The sequence below is a fragment of the Pagrus major genome, chromosome 3, assembly GCF_040436345.1.
Source record: "Pagrus major chromosome 3, Pma_NU_1.0".
Lineage (NCBI taxonomy): Eukaryota > Metazoa > Chordata > Actinopteri > Spariformes > Sparidae > Pagrus > Pagrus major.
The window spans coordinates 20797900-20822774 of record NC_133217.1 but is presented as its reverse complement, the minus strand read 5'-3'; the positions used below and the strand labels follow the sequence as shown (position 1 = coordinate 20822774).

At 39.0% G+C, this 24875-nt stretch overlaps 1 protein-coding gene across 2 annotated transcripts; it reads right to left on the bottom strand.

The window, feature by feature from the left end:
- Positions 1-101: 101 nt before the first annotated feature.
- Positions 102-24633, bottom strand: asns (asparagine synthetase). Of its 2 annotated transcripts, XM_073463314.1 has the most exons (14): positions 24537-24633; positions 23343-23417; positions 23065-23181; positions 16990-17245; positions 11935-12172; positions 11656-11841; positions 11466-11567; positions 10503-10630; positions 10265-10391; positions 7826-7932; positions 5194-5294; positions 4205-4286; positions 3933-4088; positions 102-1654 (listed from the first exon to the last, which is right to left on the bottom strand). In XM_073463314.1, the coding sequence occupies exons 4-14, from the start codon at positions 17236-17238 to the stop codon at positions 1445-1447; spliced, it is 1686 nt and encodes a 561-aa protein (XP_073319415.1). In that variant the 5' UTR covers positions 17239-17245; positions 23065-23181; positions 23343-23417; positions 24537-24633; the 3' UTR covers positions 102-1444. The 2 variants fall into 2 exon arrangements, with proteins under 2 accessions (XP_073319415.1, XP_073319414.1); XM_073463313.1 differs by lacking the exons at positions 23065-23181; positions 23343-23417; positions 24537-24633 and adding an exon at positions 21248-21264.
- Between the last annotated feature and the right edge of the window lie 242 nt (positions 24634-24875).

Below are 24875 nucleotides of genomic sequence, written 5' to 3'. Positions count from 1 at the left end.
TATTAAAGTAAGTAAACCTTCTGGTGTTCAGAGCAAGTTAACATGAGGTAAGGCTGCACTCTGGTGGACAACAGAGGTACTTCATGAAGACAACACATTTTAGTGCCAATAGGAGAGTTTACTGTAGCAGCAGTTAAACAATGACATTGAGGAGAAAGAAAGTCAGATAGATAATGTATATGTGAGCAGGTGGACTAAAAATACAATGCAATCCAATAAAAAAAAAACTCACAATAAATTATTTTCAGACTATAAAGCTGAAAATGTTTGATTTATCCTCAGGGTGTTGGTGTTTAAACTTGTTATCGTACATAGTAAATTCTCTGGAAATCCATTTTAATCTACTGACAAATCAAACTTCTTCACATCAGACTGACAAGTTTCTTCCTTTAATTATAATCGCCCACCCCTTGTTCAACATTATGTATCTGTAACACACACTTGCACAAAATGTCTCTTTGCATAGCCAGTCCTAAAAAAACACCTAGTTCTCAGTCAACAAAGCAGAGGTGGCATTAACCAGCCTCACTGACACTGTTCACATGAGTCACCTCTATCCATGAGAAGCTGTAAAGATGTCCTATACGCAAATTGAATAAGAAACTAGTCAACAAGCTGGAGCATCAGCCTTTTTGGTGTTAGCAGTTAGATAGCAAGATAATCTGACAATATTAAAATATATTTATCATCACGTCTGTGGTCATTTATGAGGTTACATTATCTAAGCAGTATCACCAGGAAAATGCTGGACTTTTTTCTGTCTTTTACTGTTTTGGATCCAAGAGGTTTTTATGGTAACTGATTAACATTTTAGTGCCCTTGACAATATACAAAAAAAAAAAATAATAATTCTTGACACAACAGAAAAGCAACTCAATGTTTCAGTAGGGTGATCAGCTCCCAGGGCAGGTTGTACAGTCAGACAGTGCTATAGTGGGTTGGATTTTCCACGACAGTCCAAAGGACGTGATATTAGGCACATTCTTGAGTACCTTGGCTCTGCTAACAGAGAACACAGAGTCCTAACAAACAATGTTTTTCCAACACAACACAGAAGTTCCACAGAGCTCCTTTAAAATGTTTCAAATTAGATGGATCCCTTGATAGCCCTTGTGGCTAAAATCACACATCAATTGCACATGCCTTAAATGTACTTTTCTAAGTATTAACCATACTTGACAGAGTTTGAAACGTGCGTGCGTGGCCAGAGGTTTAAATCCACCTGCACTGGGCACTTGTCAAAGGTAATGAATAACTAAGTCCCTAAACACCAGCTCTGACAGGTACTGTGAAAGTCTGACAAACTTCTTTACAGTGTGACTTGATGACAAGCTTAATTCCAAATTGGTTCAATTTAGTCTGAGTTAAACAAAGTACAGCTAAGTATGACACATGTAGAATGTTCTAAGAAGCCCAACACATTGCTGACTGACAGACGGGCTGCTCATTGATCTTTATCAGGTTTGTAGATAGACAGAGTCCGGGCTGATGGGTCGGTGGCGTTGATCCAGCGTGGCATCCAGTAATGGGAGAGCCACTCAGCTCGGCCTGGGTACTGCTTCTCAAACACCTGTCTGAAGTAGTAGGCCTCTTTGGAGCATGGAGGGTTGTGAGGGAACGTCTTGTGAGCCCTCTCCATCTGGTCATCGTTCACCTGAGAAGAGATACAGAGCAGGTCAGACACTGAGGGACTGTTCCTGTCTTCCTCCAAATATATTAGAAAACGTGTTGGACAGAAAAAACTTTTTCTCCATTTGCCATCTGTGTTCACTGCTAAATCAATTCAAATTGTTGGAAACATCTGGGTACAGTACACAGCTCAAAAATATATATAAGAAAGGTCCAGGCATTTTAAAGCAGAAATGTTACATATTATTTAACAGACTAGAGCACACCAATTTATCGGTTGCTGACATCACAGATATATCGTATCAGTGTTTATGTTGTCCAATATGCACCAATATGAAAACTTCTTTCTTAGAGCTTATAAATGCTTGGGGTAAATGGAATGATTAAATTCACAGTGAAGATTAGTGTTTCAGTGGATTGATGTCATTTTAGACAATAAGGTTTATTCCTATATCCATCACATCTCTTTGTCAAGTGTTTAATAACCACATTTGAGGGATCATGGCAAAATATGTGTGCATATCAGCCAAAATATCAATATTTGAACTTTTTTATTTACCACTAATATCGGTATCGGCCCCAAAACTCAAGTCGGGCTCTAAAAGAGACACTTCCTTTAGCTACTGTGTTAACGCACAGGCCAAATCTAACTCTGCCCCAGTACCCACACTTGAGCACCTATGTACATGTAGGTATCCCACACACACTATACACTTAACCCACACTTGGTGTGCACTTCCAAGTTCCACTTTGGAATGGTGTTCAGAGCCAGGTGTATCCCATAATTCACCACGAATCCAGAATTGATCATCAATATTGATACCACCTCCACCCCCTGCACTACAAACACTTGATTGATTGAATCCTTTATTTATTCAGGGAAGGTCAATTGAGAGCAAGCTCTCTTTTCCAATGACGCCATGATTACAAAAGACATGAATAAACATACACAATATGATCATAATTCACAGTTACATTCAGACTGCAGAACATTGAACAATAGGCGTTTGAAACTATCTAAAGAAATAAGACGATCTAGTTCACGAACACACTGTAAGTCATTCCACTTCTGAGGGGCATAGACCTGAAAAGCAGTCTTCCCCAATTCGGTCCTTACATTGGGAATGTTTAAAATCAAGGTCTCTTGTGAATGAGTGTGCAAGTTACAAGTTCTGAATGAGATTAAACTGGTAAAACATGCAGCAAGGCCTTGTAGATAAAAAGCATGCAGTGCTGTTCCCTCCTCAGAGATAAAGAAGGCATTCCAACTTTGTCATAAAGAACACAGTGATGAATTCTAACCCATCACCTGTAATAAAACGGAGTGCAGAGTGATACACTGCATCAAGGGGCTTCAATGTTGAGAGAGCAGCACATGTCATCGGCATACTGATGAATTGTACTATTTGCTGTGCCAATACTAAAATCATTAATATAAAGAGTAAATAAAATAGGGCCTAAGATGGATCCTTGAGGAACCCCTTTTAATACACTTAAAAAATGTGATCGATAACCATCGGCTAGCACGACTTGAAAACTGTCTGATAAATAGTTTTTGAACCAATTAAGGGATTTCTTGTCAAAACCAATGGTTTCAAGGCACTTTAAAAGTAAGGAGTGGTCCAGTGTTTCAGATGCCTTAGAAAAAAAAAGAGCTGCGCAGACCAGTTTATTATCTAAAGCGTTGACAACTTTAGTTGTTCCTGTCAAAGTGTTGTGTGCAGATCTGTAGCCAGACTGATGAAGATTTAAAATATTAAAAGTAGATAAAAATCTTTTCTATTATTAACAAGCCGCTCTAATATTTTAGCCAAACAAGGCATTTTACAGAGTGGGCGATAATTATTTAAGTCGTCCACAGGACCACCTTTGTGCAATGGAGAAACGAAAGCAGTTTTCCACACAGTTGGAATACTTCCAGTTATTAAAGTTAAATTAAAAATATGCGTCAAAGCATCAGTTATAACAGGAGCAGCTAGTAGTAAAAGTTGTGGATCCAACTGATCAGCCCCAGTAGACTTTTTGGGATAAATGCCACACAGGGCTTCAAATACTTCGTGACCAGAGAAGGGTCTAAATGAGAAAGCTTCAAAAACAAGTTAAAGACAGCACAGCTAGCTTACTGGCAACCTTCAGTTGCACTTCCAAACACTTATGCTGTCGTTACCAGAATGTCCTCAGTACCAGTCAGTAGTTGTGTACGCAGAATAAGTACTAAATTGAACAGATCTGAAACATTTTCCTTTATGGATTGGGACGATGGTTTGAGAAACCAAACTTTATAACAGTAACACATACTGTACCATAGAGTCTAGGTGCTCCTGCAGGTGTGTGTACCAGGACTTCTTCACAGACATCATACCATCACTGAAGGCCTCTTTACGCCTCCACAGGATCTCATCAGGGATCAGATTGAGACCTTTGAAGGAGTCCCTGAGAAGATACTTCTCCACTCCATGCTGCTTACACAGGAAATACAACACTATTGTTAAAAGGCATGCTCCATGTTTCAGACAGTGAAATTAACACTGGCTCACATGCCCAGACAACACAACAGCTGTACAGATCAACTGACCTTAGGAATCCTCATCTCCTCGGGCAGAGAGAGGTAGTATGCTGTGAGTCTGTGGTCCAGGAAAGGCACTCTGAGCTCCAGACTGAAAGATAAAAAGGAACATCAGTCGAGACAAATAAATACAGAATACAGTCCTTAATTTATCGGATGATCTATAAATGAAGAGGCAGGATGACTGTAAGACTTGTAGATACAGACAACAGAAAATAATGTTCGCTATATATTACTCATTCACTGGCACTTTATACAATAGTTAATAGTTCCATCACCATCATTCATCACTGGTCATCACTCAGGTACTTTTATTTCAGTTAATTTACTTTTATCAAAACTAGTATGACCTCATTGGTTTGGTGGTTTTCATCCCTGCAGATATTCAGGCTCATTATTAAGATTTAAGTAATCACATTTTGCTCTAATTATAATGCATTATTTATTTTAATGTTCAGGCTCTTCAATCATGTTGCTGTTGACCACTTAATCTCATTCCTCTCATGAAGGAGTTACTTTTGAGTGGTTAAATTTAAGATGAGATCTAAAACCTTTCAGGCGTTTCATCAAGGCGACTGAAAATTAACATTCCTAAAAGCTGTTGCACAATACTAATTAGTGCAATTTCTATGCCAGTACGTTATGTCAGTGCTTTTCTTCCCAATTAGTTAACTGACTTGCTTAATAAAAGTAAGAAAACAGAAAGTACACTGATGGAACATTTTGAGCACAGATATTTTCTTTGAAACGCTTGAAAATTCAATTCCACAGTTGCCACCAGCATCCAAAGACAGACAGCAGAATAATTGTTTAATCATCCAAAAATGTCAAATAATTGCAGCATTTACACTGGGCACAGAAGAGAGACAACAGACTTCACCTCTTTTGCTGGTTTATAGTTCATGGACAACCTGATGTGTAATTTTGCTCATGGAGTATGTATCCAGTCTGAACCTTTTAGTGGTGGCCGTGGTGGATAATGAAGTGAAAGGTGTTACCCATGTGCAGCAGTGGTGCGATCAGCACGGAGGACATCAAACAGGTAGAGCTCCTTCATCAGTCGAACACTGTCCTCTGCTGCTGCTTTGGGAGATGGAGCCTGAAGGAAGAGGACAGCACTGTAACACCAACATTTACATGTCATTTGAGATACTTTCAAAACGTGTCATCTGACAGCAATGCAACACGTTCAGACATATATCATTTTTCATAAAAGTCACAACAGCAATCCCAATGCCAAAGACAAATTCCAACAACACAGGACCAGCAGTATTTTTTATATGAAGTGCTCATATTCTATTATATTAACATCAGTTGCGCACACGTTTGGCTCTCTCTAAACGGACACTGCCGCTGCTGAAAAGGTAACTATGGTTACTGGGTCCTCATTTGATTTGAGCACAGTCCACATGTTCTGATGGGGTTCAAGTCTCAACTTTGTGAAGGCCGTTCCAAAACCTCAATTCTAGCCTGATTGATCCGTTCCTTTACCACTTCTGATGTGTGTTTGGGATCATTGTCCCGTTGGAACACCCAACTGCACCCACGACCCATCTTCTGCTGATGATTTTAGGTTTTCCTGAAGAATTTGGAATTTTGTTGGGTTAAAGGCCTCACCTTCTCTCCTCCAAACATATTGCTGCTCATTGTGGCCAAACAACTCAGTTTTTGTTTCATGTGACCACAGAGTTTTCCTCCACAAGGTTTTTTTCTTTGTCCATGTGATCAGCAGCAAACTTCAGTCCAGCTGTAAGGTGCTGTGTCTGGAGCAAGGGCTTCTTTCTAACACGGCAGCCTCTCAGCTCATGTTGATGTAAATCACACTTGAATGTGGTCACTGTCACCTGTCTTCCAGCAGCTTCTGATTCATTGCAGACTTCCTTTTTGGTGGTTTTGGTTGACTCTTCACCATCCTGACCAGTTTTCTCTCAGCAGCAGGTGACAGTTTGTGTTTTCTTCCTGATCGTGGCAGTGACACAACTGTGCCATGCACTTTATACTTACAAACAGGTGTTTGTACAGTTGGTCCTTGAACCTGTAACTGATTTGAAATGGCTCCAAGTGACTTTCCTGACTTGTTCAAATCAATAATGCACTCTTTCAGATCAATGCTGAGCTCCTTAGACTTTCCCATTGTAGTGTTTGTGGCTGAGTCTAATGGCTGTATCAAACAAGTCCTATTAAAATGGGCCCAGAAAAGTCACCAGCTGTTATCAATCAGAATCACTCAGAAGAAGTTAAGAGGCTACAAAGAACATTTGATTCACACAACGTTCTATAATTACCAACATGATTGTTCAAATTACTGTATGTATATTTTTGATCCAGCAGATTTGGTCACATTGTCAGAAGACCTATAATAAATTCATTATTGAACCAAACTTCATGAATGTTTTTGTGACAAAGTAGTTTGTGTTCCACTCATTCATCACAGAAACATGAGAGCTGTAGAAATCATTGGGACTGAAGACTGACAAGATGTACATGTTCTCTTCAAGTATATGTTAAACTTTTTATCACGACTGCATAGAATGAAAGTGGATTGAAGGGGCAGCAACTTAAAGAAACAGTTCACCCAAAAATGTAAATTCCGTCATATCTACTCACCCACATGCCGATAAAATCAGGTAAAGTTTCGCCAAGATCCCAAACTGATTTGAAAAGATATTATTTACATCCTCAACATATGGGAGAGCTGGTTCACCAGCTTTAGACGGGGTGCACTACAGCCAAGAGTTCAGCTTAAAAAGAGTTTTAAAAATGTGGGAGCTTTTGGAGACTTGCATTACGCCAGATATATATATGGCGTATATGTACAGATCCATGTTGTGTTTTTTTTCAGTTGCTTTTTTTTAAAAACATTTTTAAACTTTAACTTTAAATTCCTCATCTTCTTCAGTTGTTTAGGAGAAAAATGCATAGCTGTTTGGCAGTGAAGCTCCAGAAATGTTTTGTGGACTATAAAACCTCCCCATCATTTAGTCCTTCCTCTGCTGAAGATTTGTTTATTTTTACTGCAAGTTAAAATAATGACTTGGTTAGGCCAGCATGATAATAGGGGTGCCTATGTGCCTAGTGTGAGAGAAAACAAGTAACAGCCCCAGAATTAATTCACCAAAGACCATGGGTTGCATATCACCCTTCTCTCTCTCTCTGCTCTTCCTCAAGGTAAGCTGAAAAATAAAGACAAACTTGTAGGAAGAAGCCCCACTTCTACATCCCTGCAGCAAGGTGAGAACTTCAGCCACTAGAGGTCAGCAGACATAATGTTTTCACCCACTGTTGACTGACTCTGCAGCATACTCCCCTCAGGGAGTTTAGTTGGTCACATGGTGCCACTTATTGGTACATACTCCCAGTTCTTTTTCCTAGTTTGTTCAGTGGCTGCTACTCCACTCAATTAAATGAGGAGATCCATAACTTTTACTGAACTGCTTCCATGTGGAACTCCCCCTGAACTGCTGAACTCTGTGGGCCAACATAATATTTACTAATCATTTCAGTATACCACCATATATAATCTAATACATATTAACACAAAATGTTTCCATGCCAAATGTGTTTGCCTTGCAAGACAAAAAAGCTACACATTAGTCAAACATTATTGGGACTGGTCTCTGGAGGACTTGCCTTGTGGAAGTAAATGTATCCCTGAGCCAGCTCATCAGCACCCTCTCCAGAGAAGATCACCACACTGTCTGACTTCTCCTTTATGTACTTTGACACCAAGTACATCCCTACAGTGGAAGAAACAGAGACAAGAGCTTGATTACAAAGCCATGGCACACAAAATTGTCAAGTCACAATATGAACTTCTATAATTGAATAATAAAAGTGCCCTTATACAAACCCACCACAATGCAAAGGCGTGAAAATTATAATAGTGCATATAGAAAGTAATGTCATGGAGAAATACCAAATATTAGAATAGCCAAAGCTTAGTATTATCTCATTATGGTCATGTTATTTTTTGACATAGCCTCTTAATTTTTTTCCCAAAGTTCTGGGGAAGCATGCCCCTGCACCCCCCTACAGGGTCCGGCGTCCACCCGCCATAGTCTCAGTATATCCTGCAGGAAACACTGCTTCACTGATAAACAACCACCATTGTTGATGAAAATGACGTCACTCAGGCAGAAATCTTCACGGACAAGGTAATGTTTTAAAGTTTCTTTCACGTTATATTTATACTATAAAAAAGGCCTAGTTGTTTTTAGACTTTTAATGTAGAAATGTTATATATTACATCTTTCATTCATCATACTTAATGAAAAGCTTCTATAGAACTTCAATATGTTTTTCATGACATGTCATATATACGATGTGATGATTTCATAATATGGACACAATATTTTTTGACAGCTTAAAGAATATTTCTTGTTTGGGTTATTTGTTATTTGAAGGTATTATCATTGCATTATTACATATTGTATTGTTGATTCTACCTTTTTCTCATTGATGTGATGCAGTCATGTGAGGTTGTGGTACAGTAAATATCCCACATGTTGGTGAGTTTCAAACCCAACCGAATGCCTCATTTTGCCACTAACACTCCCTGCACCCACGCTACGCTCCCACTCAGCCGGCTCCGAGGGCTAGACGGACTTGTCCCCCCCACCTCTTACCATTTAACTAATCTCCCTGGATTCCAACGACCTAGTCAGGAGGAAAAGGAATGCCGTGATGCAGCATACTCAGACACATTTTTGTCACATCAATGAGCTGATCAATCAGGATGGTGTTCAAACTTTCAGAAAACAGTCAATGGACTTATTTAATTACATTTCAGTAGTATACTGTATTTTGGATCAGTGGTGTGTATGGATTCCAACAGACAAAGCTTTGAACTCCTAACTTAGGAAATTCATTGTGTGCGTGCATTCCTTGCACTGAATCAGTTGCTGTTTCTTTTTGCTATCATGGATTTATGAGTAATGTAGATTTTTTCTTGATCATAAGTGACAAAGATGGTCATTTTTACAGAATCAATGCAAAATGCCAAAAAATTTCAGAAAGCAAATTGGAACTCCTACCAGAGTAATTTCTAACTTCCTTAAAAATGTTTTGGTACTCTCAATAACTCAGATTATGTCACTTGGTATAAATAAGTTGCATAAGCCTAACAGCCTAAATACTAGTTACCAGTTTGTTAAGCACACCTGTGCACTCCAACACAACAGCCCTGCAATAACTCCTATATTTGTCAAGTTGTTGACTGAGCTGTCTATTTTTTAGACAATAGTGAAGCATGATATTCTACAGCACTGCATTATATTTTTATTATTCTGTTTATGATGTGTTACTTTAACTATTCTACTTTTTGCATGGTTAAAAAAGCTATTTAGTCTGATTTCCATGCAACCAATTCTAATTCAGTATGTTTCTGGGTTTTTTTTACCAAAGACAGTGTTTGTATTGAACACATTTTTTGGTTTATTCTATCAAACAGATGAAAATTTCCATTGTTTTTTTCACCTGTAACTTGTTTTTTTCTCCTTACTTAGCTAAAGGCGACAGGATGGATTTGAACCCATGTCCCTGCTGATTGCGCATCCTCAGTAAATGGTGCACCAACACTTTTAATTGAGCTATCAAGCAGCTTGAAAATTTCAATTGTTATGTAAAAGTGAAATGATTGCCCATTAACAACAGCTAGACCTGTTGATTGGTAAATAGGGCTTCTTTTTCCCTCATCTTTATACTTCAAGGAAAAACAATTCTGGAGCTTGTATGTGTGTATTTTTAGATTTTCTTTAAAAACTGGTTAAAGATGGAGAAGGCAGAAGAGACTACAGTGTATCATCATCGAATAATTTTTTCTTCCTACCCATTTCCTTTTCCATTATCTATAACCATATGCACATTCTGAGTTGTGCTCATTGCACCTTGTTTACTGCAAACGGTTACTTCCTAAGCTCATCACAGCAAATTACTTTGTATTCAAATTGCTGTCTACATTTTTCTGTCTATATTTTTTGCCACTCAGCTTGCCTAACCGAGGTATGGAATACATGTGACAACCTTCATCTTTCAATACAATTTAGTATTTTTGCTACACCCCACACTCACCAACAGAGGCACGTATGGTGGTGATGTCATAAGTCTCCAGGTGAAAGATGACTTCCTCCACAGCTTGGATGCCTTCTTCCACAGTGAAGTTCACCTCGTGGTGTTCACTGCCGATGTGAGTTGCAACCTGACAAATACAAGCCAGCTGACTAAAAATGAACACCAAGCTGATGTTTTGTAACCGTAAACATTGCTGAAAGGGGAAAACAAATGACAGCCTTCTATCACAAGAACTGACCTTGCGAGCAGCTATCACGTCTGGACTGTCCTCTGACCCAATAGAAAATGTCTGAATAGGATACTGCAACTTCTCCTCCTTGACCAGTTTCAACAGTGTAGCAGCAACCAAACTGGAGTCCAGGCCACCTGAAGATCATGAACACAAACCAAATGAATGCCCACCTGCTTCATCAATAACGCTGTCCAGAAAAGAACTACATTCAGGCTAAGCTAAATGGTAAATGGTATAAGGTTCATCATCAAAACTGGTATATAATGAAATGCTACTCGTAGTAACTTTATGCTACTCACAAAACCGAAATTATAAATGGATGAATAAATAAGGTTCTGAACAATAAAGGTGAAAAAATTATGCCGCCATCACCATGGCAACATAAAGCATGTTGAAAACAATATGACTGGCTTGTATTTTATATTATCTGACCAATATTTTCTTAGATGTTGTACATTAGCATTAGCCTGTTGTATTCTTCAGTCTTGACAGTCAGTTAGCCATTGGGCTGGTCACACCACCATTTTCAAACAATCACATTGTCAGTGACCGTCAGAAATGTTCACTAGTTCACACGAGCTGGTCAGTGTCTGGCAGGAAGCTGTTAGGCTAACCACTATAATATAATCAGGCCCATTCATGCTGTGATCAGGAGTCAAGTGGTGTCTGAAGGCATAGATTTCCCAAGGCCAAGTGTCAGAAAGGGTGTATTAAAGCCAAATTACTGACAAAAATAACAAGAAATGAACTAAAATGGTTGATTTGATTAATCTTATGATATTTACTGTCACACAAGGCAATACGTGTTTTTTTGTTTGTTTGTTTTATGAAGGCTTATATTGTTTTTCCATGTTTTTATGTAAGTTCAAATAAATTATAAGTTTTGCATCTTTACATCTTTCTTCCCATCACTGTTAACACACGGCCACAGAGGCTGCCTCAGTACATAGATGGCAGAATTTAGTTTACCTGACAGAAGACAGCCAATTCTCCTGTGAGCCATGAGACGTTTCCTTACAGCATTCTCAAACAGGGTTCTGATGTTCACTTTCACAGTTTCCTCCTCAAAACCTATGGGGACATCAGTTTTAAAAATGTTCAAACAAAATGTTAACCAAAAGACTAAATTAACACAAGTTAATTGTAAACAGTCTCATACTTGTAGGCAGTCTCTCCACAGTGTCGTAGATGCTATGAGCAGGCTCTTTTGTGCAGCAGTGAAACGGCCCCATTTGAATGGACTGAACTTTGCCGTTCTGCTTCAAATCAAAGACCTCAAAGTATCCAGGGAGGAAGGGGATGATGTTGGCATGGGTGTCCATTGCATGAGTAAGGTCTGTAAGGCCTTCAATCACAATAACAAGTTAAGCAATGCTAAAAAGCTGTAAAACACAAGAGTGTAAAAGATTCAAAGAGGGGTCATAAACTATCCCATTACCTTTGGCTTCTGAGCATACTGCAAGGAATCCATCGTCTGTGAGGAATTTGAACAAAGGCCGGACACCATACGTATCTCTACCCAGAAAGACTTTTCTGTTGGAAGTGTCCAGCAGAATAAAAGCAAAGACACCATCCAGGAGAGAAGCCATCTTCTGGATACCAAAGCGGTCATACAGATGGAGCAAAACCTCACCATCAACTTTGGTCTGGTAATCAAACTCAAACTGCTTCTTCAGCTGAAAAGAAATTGGAGAAATAGCACAAACAGGGTTATTTTAAACAGCAACCACTGGGGCTGAAAAGATTAGATAAAGTGGAAGTGTCAAATACTGGGTGTCATCTGTTTTTTAAGTAGACTTAAAAAACAGATGGCAGTATCCAGCACTTTATCCAAAATCCAAGCACTTTTCAAACCTTGAAAACACTAAATTAAAACACCTGTACACACCCTGCTATTACTCCAGTCATGATGAGTAACAAATGAGATAGTGCTCTAGGCGGGCGTTTGAATACTGATTAGGTTGTTCATTACTATGGTCGCATGAGAAGCTCGGAGGCATTCGGGTCAGCCCTATTATTTTGGCACAGCCAAAAGAACAGTTTGTCAGTGAGACCAAAGCTGATTTTATAAAACTTGCCATTCTTTCTGTCACTTCACTTTTTCTAAATTTCCTGGCGCTTGGTCCTGTATTGGTCTGTCTGATGTAATATATTTCATATGTTTATACATGTTAGTCTCGCTTCATATTTTTCCTGCATGGGTTTTTGGGCCGTGAGCTTGGGCAAATTTCTTCTGAGTACATGATTACTCTGGCTGAATGGAACCAGTGTACTCTAGCAGAGGGCCACTGGTTCATCATGACATGCCATGATGTTTTTGCTGAGTGGTCAGTGTAAGTTAGGTGTCCAAACTCTGAGACTTGCAGCAGATGTTGGCAGCATAGCTTTTATCATTAAGGCTGTCCAAGGCAGAGGTGGCCACACAATATTAAGTGCAAGTACAGGCTGTACATTCTTATATCACTGTTCACATTGTGTGTCAATCCAAAACAGAACAAAGTTGACAAGATGGAAGGAACAGATGAATGATGTTGACTTTAAATCATTCAAAAATATATTAATATGAACAATATCTGGAAAATTGGGTGACAATATTGTTCTGGTTTCTGCATGGGTTTCCACACAAAAACATGCAGGTTAGGTGAACTGTAATGTTCCTTCATAGACTGACAAACTGCTGGAGAGATTTGGCAATGTATCATGGGAGCTATCCCTTAAGACATATTCACACTGCCATTCACACAGTAAGCACTGCCTCAGGGATGTTGTTAGGTACGCGTCCTGCGTCTGATGAATTACTAAATCGTTTTATTAACACGTGTGCAGGAAATACCCGTTGTCGGCTTCAGCTAAGTAAGAAATAGTTCGCCCCACACGTCCAAAATTCTTAGAACACATCAGACAACCTTCCGCAACGATTGCAGGCTCTTTGGTGGAGCTCTGCTTTGAATGAAGTTCCATCATGACAAATGAATGGACTACTTGCAGAGTGACATGAAGACATGGATCAGAGGGACAAAAAACGTTGACAGCGGTGAGCGGTCATTATGACCCGTGCCCAAACTTTTGCATTCCACTGTATAAGCAACACAGCTGCCAGCATACTTTGTGTCCCCACACCCGACCTTACAGAGCAGAACAATATGCTCATTACATGCATTGCAACCTCAATAGAACAGGACTATAACACCCGCCAATGTAATAATGTCCACAAACGTAATAACCCACAAATGTAATAAAAATCTGCAGCATTTAATGTAATAAACCCACAAATGTAATACATTTTCCACAAACGTAATAGCCGCTGCCTACTACAAACGTAATTTCCCACAAATGGAATAACTATTACAGACACTGATAATACTTCCTAGGCAGAGTCTGCGGGAGAGAGAAAATCCCCCCTTGCTTTCTCCTCTTTAGTCTCTTTTTGTATCCAATTCTGTTTTGATATGTAGAAATATAAATGTTAATTCATTTATTTAATTTATTTATCTATTTGTTTATTCATTTAGGTTTTTGTTTTTCACATGGAGTCCATGTGCTTTTCTAACTAGTGTTGATTCTTGCTGTGACCGCTAGGGAAGGGAGGTGGGTGGGTTTGGGGAGGGTTGAAGGGACAAAGTTGTGCTTGTCACTTCAGACATCATACCAACTTTGTATTTGATATGCCATGCTGTTATGTCTGCAAAAATTCAATGAACAGATTGGAAAAAAAAAAAAAAAAAAAACCCACCTCACCCCACTGCCTTCAGGGCGGACATACAGAGCACTGAGGTGCACAAGGACTCATTTTGGAAGGAGCCTTATCCCCTCAGCCATAACTCATTGTTCTCCGGCCTCTGCGCTCAGCCTCACACAGGCATGCAAACTTTCTCAAGCTGCAAATATCCGCTCATTTCAAAACAAACAATTCCCAACGTTCATATCTAATTTGACATTTCTCCTAACTACCAAATGTTGGCATCGATCCATGAAATTGTTCGGGATCAGTGTCTGTGGTCTCATTGTTGTCATGCAGATTCAGCCAGGCTATGTATTTATCAGTTTTCCAAGACACTTGGCCAAACTGAAACCATTGTTTTCATTGTCTGTGTGTCCACCTGTCTGGTGAGGAAATGTTTACAGTAAATGCTGTTAGAGCGGCCCGGCATTAATTCTCCTCAACAAGCCTGCGTGGGCCGTGGTGCTGTTAACATAAGCGCTGCAATAGTGGTCCTGCCTCTCTTTATCTCAACTCAAAGGATGAGGACATTACCGTAAATTCTTAGAAAATGCTGAATCTTTACTTACACTTGACTACAAGGGTAACCCGCACATTTATTTAAAGGCATATATATTAGAAAGGCCAGTATTTCTACATTCCTGTGTCCAATAAAAGCAAGTATTTGCCAATATCTATGAAACTTATTTTTCTCAATCTTTGTTTGATGGCACAGTTTTGTACCAGATATGTATAGGCCTACAAAATCTACACCTTGCATCAGGTATAAAATGTATCTATAGAATTTGGATGAATAATCAAGACATGTAAGCATTTATAATATTGCAACAGGAGCTCATGCACCCTTGTTTTTCTCCAACTGGCCTTTATTCAGAACCTAGCTTTTATTTTAACACCTGATTTGAGTAACAGGTGTCAGGAAATTCACCTACAGCACTAGGTATCTCACACAAGTTCTTCAATGACAATATTCCTCCCAGTGTCCTGTGTCTTCTCCTCTGATGAGATTAAGAAAGCTGTTGCAACTGTCACAACTATGTGGATTTAACAAATGTTCAGTATATGGTCAAAAGAAAACACATTACCCATTTAAAACTAGAAATCAGCATGCTTTCAATTAAAGCTACGAGTCATCATTATGTTGATAGAAAATGTTTTAATAATCATCTGGCTCTATATCAAAATACACAGATGTCAGTTTTTTAACAATGTACAATAAGCACAAGTGATCTGTGATCGAGTATGTCTTTGGCTGAGGATAATAGGAAAATGGTTGCACGACTGATGTGACTTTGCTTATATTTATAACAATCTCAACCTGAAACCTGGAAACAAAAACATGTGTGCTGGTTTCACACTAATATACATACAAATACAGTATATACATGTGGCTCGTCTCTACAGCTTCAGGTCCTCTTCTCCTTTGCAGCAGTTTTCAAAGCTGTCTGCAGAATTGTTTCAGAGCAGAAAACGTTAAAGAAAATGTAATTATAACAGCCAAACTAAACAACTTCAAACAGCCCTGCCACAAAATCTACCTGTGTGAAGTTTACAATGCTCAGTTTTTCCTGATATTCAGATGATTGAAGGCATACTTTACATGGCTCAAAGCCAGTCAAATTAAAATGCTCACCATGGCAAATTAAAAAAAGTTGCAGGTGACATGTCCCTTAAAAATAGTTCAGCTCGAATCCATTATGAATCTAGCATAATACTAACATAACTTGCAAGCAAATAAATTATTAAATTAACAGACAAATCAAATGGCATTTACCTTGAAAACACATGACAATTGAGCCAAATAACAAAACACCTAAATACAGAACCCTCCAACACCATGATAACTTGTGGTCTGACTTATAAAATGCTATCTTTCACTAGTAAATACTTGCCACATCTTGCTTCTCACTATTGAAATCATTATGCTGATTAATCTGAAATTCGACAAGCATTTAAAAAAAAAAAAAAAAAACTTACTGACTGACTTACAGTGCACAGCTCACATTTTCCAGCAGTGGCAGTAACGTTACCAGCCACCTGGTGACGATGGACCAGGTCATCATGAAGCAGCTGTGTGTACTGAAGTAATTGCAGCTGCAGTTGGTCTCACTGGGTCAACACACCAGGCACCAAAGCTAGCTAACAATTAGCGGCCTTTTTCTGTTAGGAAACAGTGGACTCCGAACTGACATCACAGTAATTTGAGTTTGTGCAGATTGCACAAACTCAAATTACTGATGTAAATAAAGACTAAATTACAGGTGCTCAGACTCGGGGCCACTTACCACCAAACATTGAGCTGAGGCAGAGTGATGGACACCGACTCCCTTATATGATATAACATGACGCTGTGTTGGGAAAAAAAAGAGGAAACTTCGGACCTATGTTTGAAACGGCCTCTTTTGCCTCTAAATGTGTGCCCTCCTGTCTTGTTAAACATATAGAACCTGCATCAAATTTTGAAATGGCCATTTTCGGACATGCTTAAAGTTTACATTTCATAGCAGAACTTAAACTACAATAAACACTTTGAAAGATCTTAAATATGTTCGTGTAAGGGAAGAACATCTGCCCATACATCAATAACCAATAATAATCAGCCTCAAAAATGCTGTTTTGGTCAAGCTATATTATATGACACCTATTTGGTTGTTAAACAATAACAAAACAGGAACAAGGGATTGTGCAAATCCACTAAAGATATTCAGAAAAAGAGTTTATCAAGTGACACCAACCACCAATGGTTTCAGAGAAGCATCAGCATATCCTTACCGTGTGATGGTTGTAAATCTCTCCATTGTAGCAGAGCCACAAGAAAGGAAACTTCTTAATGCGCAAGGGCTGCATGCCATACAGCTGGTCCACAATAGACAGGCGGTGGAAGCCAAAACAGCAGTTGGTGAAGCCGTTGACATTCTCAAAGCGGAAGGCATCAGGGCCCCTGTGAGCAATCTTCATAGCACTGGTGCACTGAACCGACAGGCACTCATCACTCCCAAATAAAGCCCAGATACCACACATTTCACAGCTGATGAAGATGGAAAGAAAACAGTGACAGACATATACAGTGTTGATTAGAAAGCAGTTTATAACTATAAAATGATATACTTATAACCAGAAGTGTAAAATAAAATTGAAATAAAAAACCTAAATTGAGTCCAGAGCAGTACCCAGAACTGATTGTAGGAATGCATAAGGATGTTTTTCAGCCAATACGATAAACAATAATTACCTGACTCTCATGGCTGATACTGATAAAATAACCAATAATAGAAACCAATATTTTTATGCATTTTTTATGCACACGAGTGCAAGAAAGGCTAAGATGTAGTGATCAAAGATTCAGATTACTTGATATTCCATAGCTGTGACAAGATTTTATGGTTAAACTTAAGACTTTTTCTCTTGTGTTGTCTTCGTGTAAAAAGAAACGTCCACACCAGTGAAGACATGTGTGGCTCTTGTCTACATTGTGTTGCTTATGTACACAGGTGCAAAAGTTTGACGTGATGAACGTGACAACAGCATGTCTGTTCTTTTGTGTTTATTGGCTGCACACAAAACAACTTTAAAAAAGGTGCATACCACCACCTACTGTGTGTAGATGCTGCACTTGTTATCAGCTAGATTTATCAGCTATAATTTCTGATCTGCCGATAACCAATAATGTAAATTTTCCATTACTGGGGTGATAATTTATCTCTCCGATATACATCGTGCATCCCTAACTGATTTTAGCATTTGTGAAAAAAATACGGTTTCTAAACTATTTAAAAGTTTTAGATTTCTCAGAAATGCTTATAAAATGAGAAATGTCTGAAACTGCTGTAAACCAAATTACAATATTAAGATGCATACACTGTAAAGACACCAATACCAAAGAACTATTGTGAGTACACAGCCACATGTAGCTCAGGAGGTAGAGCAGCTCGCCACCTTGCATGGCAGCCTCTGCCATCAGTGTATGAAAGTGTGTGTGAATGGGTACATGTGACGAGTGTTAAGTGTTTTCAGCGGTCAGTAGACTTGAAAAGTGTTATATAAATACAAGTCCATTTACATGAGGGGTTATGCGACAAAGTGTTCAATGGTGTGGTTGTTTCACCTGTTCTGCAGGTAATGAATTACAGAGGATCATTTACGCATTGTGTACAGCAAGAACTACTTCATTGCTTGGCTACAGAAGGAAGGTTCATGTGTCCGAGGAAAAGAAAGGACTGGTTGTTGACACATGGGGGGTACATTACTATTACATAACACACTGAGAAAAAGTGGCGTGGGAACCTGGAACCTGACCTCAGAGAAATTCCCACTTTCCCTGAACACCGCAGATTTCAGAAGAGATCTGTGGCTTCAGGCCAGCCACAGAGGATGAAAATTGTAAACCATGAGACCTGGCCAGTCAATAGGTGTCCATCTGTGTCAAACACCTCATCACAGGTTAGTTAATGATGTTACTGAGTGAATGCCATGTGTGCCGATTGTGCCTGTAGACTGAAGTGAATCAAAAAAGAGCCTTTGTAAAGTTGTAACTACAGTTTTTTCTGTGAAAAAATAAGGCCCTACTTTAAAACACCTGCTTTTAGAATGGAGTTTGGTTTACCGGTCTGTCCACTCGATGGACCACCAGGAGCAGAGAATATTTTAATGTTAATAATACACATAAATTGAGCAGTGGCGTTTTCTTGCGGAGGCCAAGGGAAGCGAGGCTTCCTCACTTTTTTCAGAATATAACCGTCATTTAATGAAAACACTTTAACAGTTTACGTAACCCTTCTGTGTTGTGTCTATCGTCTCCTCCATGTCTCTCTTCATTAATTATTGAGCGTTTTATGATGTGTAAAACAGCGGCCCTCTAAATGTTACGTGGTGAATGAGCGTTGAAAACATGGTACTGCACTCTGTTGTCTGTGAGGAGGCCTCCCTTGGTGAAAAAAAAAAAAAGATTAACCAATCAGGTGAGGCTATTGTCACGACACTGCTCCCCTGTGATTGGTCAGGACAGTGTCAAGGGAAGCCGCAAACTCGTTGGCAGCACGCCAATCAAATCACAGTATGTTATCATCAACGTCATTGAATGAAATAACGGAAGATTTGATGATTTGTGTTTATATCTTAGTAGGCTAGCAAAATTATTAATTATGAAGGGTGGAGATTTAGAGTATTTAGTAAAAAATAATTTTAGCGTCACTTGATACAAAAACATCCGGCAGAGGCCGATAAAACAGACTTCTTCAGACGTAAAGAAGAGCATTTGACCAGGCAATTTGCTGCATTCACAGCAAGCTACCGTGAAGGCATCATTTTTAGCCTCGTACCACATTGCTTGTGCTAAAAAACCTCACACAATTGGAGAGGAAAAAAGTGCAGCCGGAAAAAAAAAATCACATTTTGTAGCATTGTCTGTGGGTTTAGGGGTCCCCGGCCAGAAGCTAATGCTGTTTGGGGGGCCTTGGCATGGAAAAGTTTGGGAACCCCTGGGTTAGATAATAAGCGTGTGTAAGTTCTGGTAAAATGATGCTGGGTGCTCTAATAGTTCATTGACTACATGAAATAGCAACATATAAATTGCAACATATGATTTTCTGCCCCCAACCCCGTAAAAAATACACAGCTTAGAGGTCGTCTCACTTGGCTTCCTCGCAAATTTTCCCCACATCACGCCACTGATATTGAGCTGGCCTGCCTTCTAATAATAAACTTTGTAAACAACATAAAGTAGCCTACTGTTGGAGGCGGAGTTAAACCGACCTGTTTTCACCTCCTCTCAGTTCTGTATACGGTCGAGTAATTAAACACAAAAGGCTTTTTAAAAAGAGACAACAGCTCTGCTTCACCACAGCGATGTCAATAGTTTACTATAAAGTCATTTTCTACCAATTCAGCAAAACAGTCTCTACACAGAAAAAATGATGGATGACAGAAATATGACCTGGACACTTAATAAGGTAGCTGTGTGTGTCAGGTTCGTCCATTTTGATGGAGCCTGGGTCTGAAAAGACACTCATCCACTATTTCTTTATTTTTTTCTGTAACGACGCCCATTGTTGATTGGCAAAGACATAATATAATTGCCTGCGTGACCAGCCATAGTATTTTGGATCCTAATACCTAAAAAGACATATGGTTCTTATTGTATGCTGTTCATTTAGAGTCGTTAGAATTTGTTAGAATAGAATTCGCCATTCAAATTAGAAGGAAGGAACATGGTGAACATAGCCAGCTATGTACAGCAACCGTGACTCACTATTTTTGTTCACCTGAACTTGTGAAAAGTTTGTTTAGTTCAATGAGACAGATAATGGACTGCTTCTTCATAAATGATGAAACACCATCCATGATTGCCTCATACACACCTCCCCCACTGTGACTGTCCTTTGAAAGAATTACAGACCGAGATTAACTTGGCTATCAAAATGAATTCATTACTGCTGCACAACAACAAATGTGAACACCTGCATATGAGCTTTAAGACCTACTTTTCTTGCTCATACATAAGCTTTGCAGGTGCACACTTTCATTACAGCTAAGGTTTAAATATGTTCCGTTCTCTTGTGTCAAGGGCATCAAACGCCAAACTCCATTTAAATTCCTACCATGTTTAGCTATGAGCAAAAACATCCAAAAACAGGCTAACGGACCTGGGCAGAGACCGCGCAGCACCTCATTCAATATAACGTCAGCCGGCTCCATCCTTTGTGCTCACCCCCTCATGGTGCTCGAGCCGGGCGGACGGAGGCAGCGTGCCGTGAATCCTGCTAGGATTCCTCTCAGCTAACAGTCTGCCTAGTGGCTCATATGCCGAATCTTCACAAACACCCTACTTATTCGGAAATGTCAAAAGTCATGCTCTACATAGTGTACACTTTTTATTAATATTAAAATGTTCAAATTAAGGAGTTTTTGAAAGAGAATTCGTTTTAAAACTCCATACAAGTGAACGTCATGATTCCTTACTACGCCACGACAATGTAAACGGAATGTAAACAGAATGTAAACAGATGAACACCACCGACATTGAGTCACTTACCTTGCTCTAATTATTTCCGTACTGAGTGGGACCGTAGTGACCGTGCTACTGATACCGATGTGTGACCGGAAGTACTGACTGTTACTTCACAATAAGAGCGTAGTAATGGACATAATAGACAATGCATTAATATGCGTTGAAAGTGGGCAGAATCCATCACGTATTTAACAAATGACCCTAAACATACAGTACAGTACAATACAGTAGCACTACTGTATGTTTAGGGTCAGTATTTGTTAATATATAATACTTGTAGAACTGATAATGACAAAAATTATAGTGTAGAAATTACCACTTGGTAAAAAATTTCGAAAGGCTTGATTTTTTTCCCGTTCAAATTTGATGAAAAACATTTTATTTTGAGCCTTTTATACATAAGCTGTTATTTTAATTTTGTTAACTTGGCGGTTCACATCCGCCTGCAAAATCACGTATTGTTGCATCACCTACACAAGTGGTATTTCTACATACAATATATGGAAGCATCACAGAATATAGTAGTTTGGTGTAGACAAGGTTGTGCCATTAAGATCCATGTGGCGATGCCCAGTGGCATCCCTGAGAGACTGAACAGCTATTTATTTTTTCAAGAAACTGTTTACTTTTACAGGTTTGGTTCTCAGGAAACCAAGGAAGAGAGAATGGACCTGAATTCAAACACAGCCATATGCACCCTCTGTACATGTTGTTACACGCCTGCAGAGCACAGTCAAAGTCTGCTCTTAAATCATAGGACTACCAGTCAGAGTACGTTCCACCGTGGCTGGCAAAAATCTGACAGGTGACTGCTTCACTGGTGGTGAACACACTGCTAAGCAACCATCATTGCTGATGAAAATCTATCTGACATCAATCAGGGACAAAATTTCACAGATTAGTAATGTTTTTAAGTCTTTGTTACGTTTCGTTTAGTCTCATCTGCCAACTTCCTTTCTCGCCCTCTGACTCTTTTTTGAAAGTTATAGTGACAGACAACCACATGAAGTGCACTGTTACCTTGAATAAACTGGTGGATTTCTCTGGATTGAACATTGTTGAAAACGTGTGTAAGCGCACAACTCAAAACACATAACAAAGGTCTAGTTGTTATAAACATTTCAATGTGGGAATCTTACATATTATAACTTAAATTTTTTCTCTTCATCAATTCCTGGAAATCATATGGAGCTCTTTAGCTGCTAAATGCTATGTTAAAGAGCTAGTTGCTAACATGTCTGTCTGCAGTTTGGTACTGGGTGGGTTTTGTAGACTCAGTCGGGCAGAGCTTTTTTGTTTGAAACAGCTGCTTGGTGACAGTGGTTGACTGAACAAAACAGTAAGGTTGTGCCCTGTAAAAACAAAACAATGAGCTGACAAATGCTCTAGCAATCCTCTGTAGAGGAACTGCAGAGTCAGTGGATTATCCTGTGTGGTTTCATCACTGACTAACATCACAGTACAACATGCTCATTTAATCAATTGTCAATATAACAACATTGATTAGTACAGTTTTTTTTCAGTATGCAACTTAGCCACTGACATCCCTGGAGGCAATTTAACAGATTCCCTGCAGCTTTGTAAAAGAGCCACAAAAGGCTTTATACTCCTTTATTTAATTTTTTATTTAGTACTCTCCCAGGAAATTGGTGGAGTTGCCCTTTAAGTCTGTGGGTGATGCTTTGGATTATTCTATCATAAATTATAATCCTTAAAATTTACAAAATTCAACAAAATAATTCTAAATAACTTAAAAAGTCTGAAAGCTTAGTGTGCACATACCTGTCACAGAATGTGTCAACAAAGTGTCAGTTTCAATTTATGACATACCGTAAACATACCATAGATTCCAGGCGCTCCTGCAGGTGGTCGGACGAGAACTTCTCCAGCAACATCAGACCATCACTGAAAGGAACTTTCTCCCTGCATACAATCTCCTCAGGGATCAAATTCAACTCCTGCAAAAGAGTCCCGCAGAAGGTATTTCAATGTTATTTTTTGCCCCTTTCTCCACTCCATCCGGGCTAGGACATACAGCATTTTGACAAAGTTCTTTTTTCTTGCTAAAGTTACATCTTCATGCACATACAACAAACAATAGCATTATGAGATAACTGACCTGAAGAATCCTCAACTCCTAAGGCAAAGAAGGGTAGTATGTTGTGAATCTGTGGTCCAGGAAAGGTGCTCTGATCTGCAGAATGGAACAAAAGGACAAAAAAAACTCAGTGGAATGAAATATGAGTGATGGGTGGTTAGGTGATGATTAGATGATAGGAAGAAAATCTTAAAACCTAAGGTAATGGTAACAGAAAATTTAACTTTTCATTGTTATTTACATTTTCTCTTTGAGATGAGGACCAACACGTTTTATTTACAATATGTAGGCTACATAGGAACCAGTTTGATGAACATAACTTTATATACAGAAATTGCTTTGTCTAATGTACATTTTAACCGACACAATTGTATCAAACCAAACTAATCCACACAAAGGCTATATTTTCACAAGACATTGCTGAGAAATGCCACCACTGCAGTCCAGACGGCTGTACTGGATAGATTGTCATGAAATCTGGTGAAGACATTCATTGTCCCCAGAGGGTGAATCCTATTGTCACTGATGATCCTCTGACACTTCGTCTTGCACCACTATCAGGTCTACAATTACTTTGCTTTACGAAGAAATGCCTGCAAAAATAATCACATTCCTATCCGCCTCAGCTGTATTCTGTTTAGTGACTTTGAAGTGACAAAAAATGTATCCAGAGAATAAAGTTCAAACCCTCTTTTCTCACCTCTGTGGTTGGGCCCACCCCCAACTTCAATGCTGAAAATGTGTGGGGAAGGACGTTTGTGAAGCTACTTGACTGTCCAACAAACACTTACTAGCAGCTTTTTTTGGTTGCATGAATTATGGATCACAGCATTTTTTTCTTAAGGCTACCACCAGATGGCGACAAAGAAAATCAAATCCTGCACATAGCAAGCCAAAGTCACACCCCTTCCAGTTTGCTCAATGGGAGCTTATTTCAGAAAAAAAAAAAAAATAATAATAAAAAATTGTACAGTAGTGAATGGAGAGAGACAAATAATTTTTGGTCCGTTTAAATTGGGCCATGAACTATACACATGGTGTTTGTCAATTTAAAAGATAATTTTTCAACTTGAAAAAGTAATGAACAATAAGACTGAAAATGCAGCTCCCTAGTTTAAAAAATAATGCATTGGATTTACTCAATTTGAAAAAGAAGGATCGTCTGACTTTGGCTATCCTGAAGAAACTGTTGCTGGTGCGGGGAAACTAACCCACCATAGATGATCTGTCAGAATCAGGAGTCCAGGATTTCAGGTTCAATTCAATTCTTTTATTGGTGATTGAGCATGATTGAAAACTGTTAATTAGCTGTGGTTTCCTATAAAGCAAATAAACAGAAATAATTAGTAACTTTCATGCTGGTGACTGTGCAAAGGAAATTCATAATTGTAAAATGTACTTTTCAATTTAAACAAAGTGCTCTTTAGCACCACCATAAGTGCATCATAAGTGACAGTCAACCATAATTATCATTAATAGAGCACCCAGTGAACCAACATCCCAACATATGTGATCCACAAACCCAACACCAGCTCCCATAATGTGTACAATCCT

Bases quoted from the DNA above. Each gene is read 5' to 3' on its own strand.
- asns (XM_073463314.1), bottom strand. From the start codon at position 17,238: ATGTGTGGTATCTGGGCTTTATTTGGGAGTGATGAGTGCCTGTCGGTT. The intron at 10,392-10,502 runs GTCAGTTCTTGT...TGTATTTGTCAG, and splicing joins ACGTGATAGCTGCTCGCAAG to GTTGCAACTCACATCGGCAG. The intron at 4,089-4,204 runs GTCAGTTGATCT...CTGTGTAAGCAG, and splicing joins AGGAGATGAGGATTCCTAAG to CATGGAGTGGAGAAGTATCT.